The sequence below is a fragment of the Hippoglossus stenolepis genome, chromosome 5 (genome assembly GCF_022539355.2).
Source record: "Hippoglossus stenolepis isolate QCI-W04-F060 chromosome 5, HSTE1.2, whole genome shotgun sequence".
NCBI lineage: Eukaryota > Metazoa > Chordata > Actinopteri > Pleuronectiformes > Pleuronectidae > Hippoglossus > Hippoglossus stenolepis.
This window is the reverse complement of record NC_061487.1, coordinates 13,369,094-13,377,418: the sequence shown is the minus strand read 5'-3', so window position 1 is coordinate 13,377,418 and position 8,325 is coordinate 13,369,094. Positions and strand designations below refer to the sequence as shown.

At 43.0% G+C, this 8,325-nt stretch overlaps 1 protein-coding gene across 1 annotated transcript; it reads right to left on the bottom strand.

The window, feature by feature from the left end:
- Window positions 1-5,685: 5,685 nt before the first annotated feature.
- Window positions 5,686-7,782, bottom strand: fancf (FA complementation group F). Its single transcript, XM_035156627.2, has 2 exons — window positions 7,402-7,782; window positions 5,686-7,178 (listed from the first exon to the last, which is right to left on the bottom strand). The coding sequence occupies exon 2, from the start codon at window positions 7,128-7,130 to the stop codon at window positions 6,111-6,113; it is 1,020 nt and encodes a 339-aa protein (XP_035012518.2). The 5' UTR covers window positions 7,131-7,178; window positions 7,402-7,782; the 3' UTR covers window positions 5,686-6,110.
- Window positions 7,783-8,325: the final 543 nt, after the last annotated feature.

The window sequence follows — 8,325 nt, the reverse complement described above, 5'->3', positions numbered from 1 at the left end:
GGAGCTTACAGCCTTACAGACCATCGGATCATTGTCTGCCTTTCTAAAGAGTCCTGGATTCAATGTGTCGGGTAAAATCTGCTGCTGAGGTGTCGTGAAGGTGCAAAAAAAAAAATGAAGAACCTTTAATTCTTTTAGAAGTATCTCACATCTCTCTGAATTGTACAGGAAAGAAGAAAATCAGCTGTATTATACTTGCAACACAGTTTTCCCCAGTGTGACCTGCTCTCTTTTTCCCAGCTGTGGTCGACCGTGCTATGTGCAACACTTATTGACCAATTTGCCGCATTAAATCCAATCACGAGGCAAATCAATACTGTTTAATTCCAGAGCACATTGGAGTTTTAAATTATAAAACACTTCTAATGAAAGTTTGAATCAAGAATTAATGTTGGAGACGAGAACGGTCACATTGTCCTGTTGCCTTTGTAGCTAACACTGGGATTGTTAGTTTATACATATGAGAAATCAAAACTTATTAGATGACCGATGACACAGTTCATTTGCATTTTAGTCAAATACCTCAAGTAACTTATAATAATAATAATAGAATTTAAGTCAGCAATCATTTGTAATAAATGCAAATGGTCCCATTATTTAGCTTTAAATGACTGCATGAGGGTTACAAATTCAAATGAATCCTCTGATTTAATAAACTATTATGGAAAGAAACACAAAAAGAGTAGATGAGAATGTTTCCTGATGACAAGCTCTATGAAATAAGAAACTGTGACACTGATACTAATGGTTAATTGTAGCCCTGGTTTGCACACAATCTTATGATCATTGCATTATAGAGCGATCTCCAAATGTCTGTGTATACTATACAAATCACTGTATTCAACGTGCTGCTCTGTGGAGGCAAAGTGCAGCCCATCAGTGAGGTAATTAATAATTCAGGAAAAGATGGCGTCCTTCCATTCACATGCATCACTCTGAGTCTCTCCCTGGAGCAGGAAGAAAGGCTTGATGTTGCTTAAGACTCTGGATAAATCAAACACCCCTCTGAAGGCTTTCAGCCTCGCTCTGACTCAACAGGGTGGAGACGTGCAGGGGGAAAAAAAACTCCGCAGCCTCTTGCAAATGAAGCCTGTGATTCGCTCAATCAGTATGGTGGCCCTGAGAGCTCAAATCACTGCAGTTCGAGAAAACACATGCAAATCCAGAAAATGTCCTCATCGGTAGGAGGACTGCAAACAGTCTCAACAGTATGGATCTTTTTCCCTAGCTTTATTCAAGAGCATGGTCTTTCAGTGTGAGAGCAGTGTTATGCTTTCACTTAAAACCCTGCACTCACACTCACACTTTGTGCCCTGCCTGTGCACAAACTGTGCGCTTGCACTCAGATATTTCGCTTGGACAGATTTCCTGCGCTCCAGCCTCAGCTCTTATCCTTGTATTTGCAACTGGCGATTTGTGGATTTGAATGTGTTTCCTTAAGCCGCAGCGTGTTGGTCTCTGAGGGCCTCCATACTTCTCACCTGGGAGGAAATGATCGACAGGTATTAGGATCGGGGGGGGTGGTGGTTAAGGTGTTAACACGTGATGGACAGCGCAGTGGCAGCATTGAGTCTTGTGTTGACTGATGCTTCGATCACAGGAAGCAGCTCCATGTCTGAAACGCTTCCAGTAGCAGCAGCCGTGGCAGCAATTACAATAAATCTTCCCCTCCTCAGCCGGGCAGATAATCGGAGAAGAAGCCATTAACGCTCACGCCCGCTGCCTGCTCCTCGGCGTGGTGGACATGTTAATTTGACAGCAAACACAATTGTGTCACCAGCCACGTGGAACATGTTTCCTCATGCCCAACCAGCCGCAGTGGTCACGGGCGTTGCACGGGTGACGGCCTGTCCTGTCAGGGTGCACGGTAATTGGACAAAACCTGGCATCCGACCCACCCTTCCCGTATATACAGTAGGTGGGAAATCTCCCAGCATTCACCTGCAAGTTAACCTCCACCCCTTGTGCTTTTGAAAGTCTTAGTCATCGTGATACTATCGGAGCTGTTTTCCTGGCTGTGTATTCGCTGAGGGTGGAGTGAAAAGAGATTGAGTAGTCGTCAGTGTGTGGGGCAGGTGCAGTTTGGCTCCTGGGGGACTGTAATGGGATGAGGCCCAGCCAGAATGAGTGTTTGATGACAGGGTTGCACTCCACCCCTGGGACTCCGCCTGCATGCAATTATCCCTCCTGATCCCTTCTTTTCTTTCCCCCCCTCGTCCTCGACCCAGAACGCTCAGAGCAATCTCTCCGCCACGCCACACCCCGGATACCCTTTAATTTACAATCTAGAAATCAACTCCATCCCACGCTAAAAGATCCATTCATGAGGCAAACATTTCAAAGCAGCATTGAAGTAATTACTCTTTAGTGGCATGACACCACACTACCTCGGGGCAAGTGCATTTACACACACCTCCCTCTCCTCCCATGCTAATTGCTTTATTAATGAAGAGCTGGCCTCCCCCAAATCAACTTGTCTCACATGGAATAACATGTTGTGTGTCTCTGGTCTCCACCCACTGCAACACACTGAAGCAAATATTTTAGAGAAAGGTGAATGTGTCTCCAAACTGATATCCGAGTATTACTTTTAAAATCTCGTGTTTTTGCTGTGAGCTTCTGCTGTGATTTCCGAATGTAAAACACTTTGCGATAATTAGTTTTATTCGTACACTTGTCCTGAAACATTTTTAACAACATCAAACCAAATATAATATCAGCGACAGTAAAGAGGCTGATATATTTCCATTGTTGCCAACTCTGCAGGGAGCGTTGCATCTCCCGTGATCAGAGGAAGGAGATTTCTACATCCGATTGTTTTTTCCCCACCACAGAACTGCATCTCCCACAGTTTCATTTGAGGCAATCTATCAGGGGTCCATCCAGTTCCCCTCCCCCCCGTATAACATAACGTTGACAGCTTTATACCCTCCTACTACATGCTCTTCTGCTTTCACACACAGACAAAGGATGAGAGGCTGATAAGATTTTACATGATGATACTCTCGATATCTGGATGAAATGATGACAGGATAAGAAGATAATCTCCTGCACGTCTTGTTTTCCACATGAGGGTAAATTGATTACATAAAACATTGTCTTTTAGAGATGCATACAGAGATCGTTTAATCGGCTTGTTATTTTCTCAATTAATGAATTCAATTAATCAATGAATCCTTTGGTCTGGAACAAAACAGAAAATGCTCATAACAGTTTCCTAGAATCCACAGTTAAGTCATCAAGCGTTGTTCTCTTAAAAACTTTGAGATATTAAATGAATGTTACAATAAAGAAGAGTTCACATTTTAAAGCTTTAAAGAATTATGTTTATTTTTCTTACTAAATTACAGCCTCAGTAATTATTAATCCTCACTTATCATTCCAGCTCTACTTTCGTTTATTCCTATTAGTTTAATCGATGTCTCATGCGCCAAATGCAGCAATGTTTCTGCAGCCACAGCACCTCAGTGTGCTGAGTGTCTGACATTATGGGATGTCAGGCAATGGATAATCTTTTTTTCTAAAGCTTCTCCCACACTTGCTCTGTACAGACAGACATACATTACAGCCATCTTTTCCTTCCAGCCTCACTGCAACAAACCAAATTGAGTGCATGTCTGATGAGGGTGGATGCTGCTGCATCCTCAGCGTGGGGACACAGGTGTGCAGAGGGGCCCTCCTGCGTCTGTGATCCGTCACCGCGGCCAGACGAGGGCCGGGCTGGATCGGCTTATAGGCACGTGCCGAGGGAGGGCTCTGCTCCCCCCCTCACCCCCACCCTCCCTTCCCCTCGCTGCTCCTCCACCCCCACCCCTCTGAGGACTCCCTTTTCACACCACCAGATGGGGGCTGGATCTGAGTTTTAATGAACGCTATCCTTCAGGAGCCTGTAGACGCTGCAGAACAGCAGTCGCCCTCAGCACATCTCACTGTGGTTTGTTGCATTATTACACTGGAAAGAATGAAACCAAGTCAGGGAGATGTGAGAGGAGCTAATACAGTATTTTGTATTTCTACCAGGACATAAATGCCTCACAATGGGTTCTTACAAATACTAAATACACTGTTTAAGACACGAACATGTCAAAGTTTTGTAACGCAGCCTCTAATTTAGTGTAGACAGTGTCACACGGTTGAATTGGCTGGTTTTCTAGATATTCAGAGGGTGTGTCAACCTCCTGCCGTTTGAAGGGACACAATAACACAACCCTGTAATTTAACCTGGAGGTTAAGAGCAGAGGGCAGCACTGACAATGGGTTTTACTTTATTATTAGCTGTCACACAAGAGGTAGGTATTTACCGAATAAAATATATAATTTCTGAAACGTGTGTTCAGTAAATACGGGTGCAGCACTACATCCCGTTGTTGCTCTAATTTTTGTTGCCTCTCATTTGGAGGCAGACGTCTGAATCATCACATGACTGCATCACATCACCCGCTCTGCCATGTGTGAGGCTGTGAAGAAAAGGTGATAAACACAAAATCTAAAATAAAGAAATCTGTCAAAGACTAAATGACAATGTGCTGCTTGGTAACACGGGTTCTCATTAGGTTGTTGAATAAAAATACAAAAAAACACTCACTTTCTTCTCACATTCTTGAATTCTCCAATCAAATCTGATAAAACATGATGAAAATGTGAAAGAAATGAATTTGCATGGATTTATGACACAGGAGCAGGTGAGATCCCTTTAATCACAGTTGGTTTCCATCCAGCTTGCTGCATATGTTCTTCATGGGTTGGAAATAAATTGGTTGTGTACAGGCTGCCCCTTGCTCAGTGACCCTTGTCTGTCTCTACGTGAATTGCTTTCATGGTGTGTTAAATGAGCTGTGGCCGTGTTGGTGTTTCCCTACGCAGGGGCGGCGGCTGGGGCTCTAATCCGCTGTCTGCCAGAGTTACGTCACGCACACACCGGCTATTGTGGAGGGTGTGATTGAAGACGCCTGATTTGACTAATTGATCCCTCGCCACAGTGGAGCTCCGACGCACGGGCCACAGGCTGAGATGTGTGAATTGGCAGTCGAGTCACATGACTGGCATTAATCCAATCAAAATTTTTGACATCCAGATCGAGAGGTGAAAGACGATAGTAACAGATGGTGTGAGAGGCTGAAAATGATTCTAGGTGTGGACAGGAAAGGGTAGAATGGAATACACAGCGTCTTTGCTTTCTTATTGACATTTTGATAGCCTCTCTCCGTAGATCGGCACAATTTTCAGTCTGTAGTTGAAAACCACAAGCACAATGATTTTGAAACAACACATCTATAATCATTCAATTATTGGATGGTAAGGTGGGATTTATGATGTAGCCTTGAATCTCCAGAGAGCAATTTAACAAGTGCCAACTCACTGCCTGACAAGTGCTCTCAATAAAATTCAGTCAGGTCACGTGCTGCCGCTGCTGATTACAAGCAGCACGTGATGCTACCATCTGTCCGACACTACTGAACAAATGTCCGATTGTATTGACTCAAAATAAGTTACTTTGATTATCACAAGGCTTAAATTTCACACTAAGAGAATCGATGCAAAGTGCTTTCAGACCTACAAAGATTTGCAAATGTGAGGATTTTTGAATTTCTGCTATTTTTTTCCATCATGTAAATGTATCCAATATGTCGTGCTTATGTTTCTGTGTATGTTTGTGTATAATTATATTTCACAATAAAAAAAAAGTGGCGTGAATAATTGAATTGAACAGTATAAAAATACCAAAACTGTTCAACACAGGGATTGGTACCAATTGTAATGTTTCGATAAGAATACTGATATGACACCTGAGCTTCAATACTGTTAACAGAATTATACTTTAAAAAAAAAAACTCTGTGAGACCATAAACAAGTTTTTCCACAAAACAATTTTCTTCATTTAACAAAATTCACCAACATTTAAGTGTTAAATGTTTAAACACAAGAACTTTACCAAAGACATAAAGACTTGAAGTAAAGAAGAATGTGGATCCTTTGATGACAGCGTTCAATAAACAGGGCTTTTTTAAACGCACTGATGTTTAATACCAAGAATCAGGATATAAATAGACGTATACATTTAACTCTATTTGAGCATCTTTTACAGCTCTTAAAACCCCCACGTCTGACAGTCACTTGTGTAACTCTGACAGCAGGTCTCCCCACACACTCAGACCTCTGACATCGAAGTCTCCATCAGAAATCTTCAAAGCATTTAACTCTTTCTCTACATCGTCCCCCAGAGAGGGACACGTCTCAAACAAGGCCTGAAAGTGCTCGGCCAGTTTCTGAAAGGACACTGGGGGGTTTGTTCTGCTCTGAACCCATTCACCATCACTTATGCTGTACTCCATATCAGAGGCCCACTTTTTTAGCACATCACAGTATGCGTCCCTAAATTTCAGGTGTTCTTTGACCAGGTCCATGAGAAGTGCGGTGGGCAGAGCGGAACACGTGCGCTGTAGCGTGCTGGGTTGTTTTTTCCGTAGCCAGTCCAGGAGAACGTCCTGTGAGGCAGTTTCTGAGTTTGTCGTTGTCAGCAGAGCTGCAGCGATGACCAGACAGAAGTGTTCTGCTGCTGCTCCTTCACATCCCCGGAGGACTGAGTCTAAAAAGTGCTCTGCTCCGCCATGTGTGATCAGAGCACCCAGCCTCTCCATCAGCAGCCCCCCCTGCACCTCAGCATCAGCACCCACAGCTGAGGGGGGAGTGAGAGGACTCAGGACTTTACACGCAGACTTGCACCGGATGATGCGGCTGCAGAGGCCGGACACATCCCCACAGCCACTGTGCACGCTGTCTGCAGGAGTGTTACTGTCAAAGAGCAGCTTCACGATGGAGATGGGCAGCTTGGGGTTGTTCAGCAGCCCGATGAGCAGGTGGTGCTGGCACCGGGACAGGTCGGAGAAGGACACCTCGGTGTATCCGGGGAACGCAGCTCTCAGGCGTCCATTCGTGAGCTGGAGCTGCTCCTCCATGGCTCCTCTGACCGCGGGGTTGTTGTGAAACCTGGAGAAGAGGTGTTCGCAGTACCGGGCCCAGTCAAACGCGGTGGACAGGCTGTGGTCATCCCACTGTGCCACCGCACCGCTGTGCGCCGCCACCGCCAGCAGCTCCACGGAGCTCGACAGGTTCCTCAGAGCCGACTCCATGTGGCGCTCTCCGCCTTCACGGCTCAGCCCCCGGACAGACACGGGACACTGTGGAGGACAGACACTTTGAAGGACAGACACGATACATAGAACCTGTCCAGTGCCGCCGAGAAGCTAACACAACTAACTTAGCTAACAAACTGTAGCTAACGTTGAACACGTGTCGGTGAGCAGCTGTCGTCACACTCAGCGTGGACACGACCCATTTAGAAACATCACTAGATGAGAATAAACAGAATGAACAACGTCATGATTCTTGAAGTAAACTCACTTATTTTTCTCCCTTTTCTCTCCCGCTGCTGATTTGAGTCACTTCCGCCACTGCGCATGCGTCATAGGTGCAAAGCTTGGCTCAACTGACCCTTCAAAATAAAAGCTAATGAGTAACTGCACAACAGGGGTATGAAACTACACTAACTGTTTATGTTTCTTTTTCGGTTATATAATATTTATGTTTTAAGTCATCTACATTGAATTAGAAATACAATTGTAGACATGCATCTAACTTGTATTACAGATTGTACCTAACTTATTATAGATCTAATTTATATAATATAATCTGTCTAACTTATTCTTATAGAACTTGTCCAACTTAATCTTATAGAATGTATCGCACATATAATAGAATGTGTCTAACTTATTATTATAGAATGTATCTAACCTATATAATAGAATGCATCTAACTTATATAGTAGAATGTAGCTAACTTATTCTTACAGAATGTGTCTAACTTATTTATTATAGACTATCTATTATTATTATTATAGAATGTATCTGACTTATTATAGAATGTATCTAACACATTATAGAACGTTTCTAAGTTATTATCATAAAATGTATCTAATTTGTATCATATAATTATCTAACTTATATTATACAATGTATCAAACATATATTAAAGAAAGTATCTAACTTATTATCATAGACTGTATCTTATTTGTATTATATAATGTATCCACCTGCAGTAAACCAAACGAAGCATAAGAACTTAAAAAGAGAATATATCCAACTTTTTAATCATAGAATGTTTCCCACTAATCATTATATAACTACACGACGGTGTGATTCAAACCCAGTAATCACGGTAAATATAAATGTACAAGATTTAACACAGGTCAGATCTATGCAGTGGGATCAGATTACATGTGCGCACATTTAAAAACAAGGAAGAAATCAATTGAATCAATGTGACTTG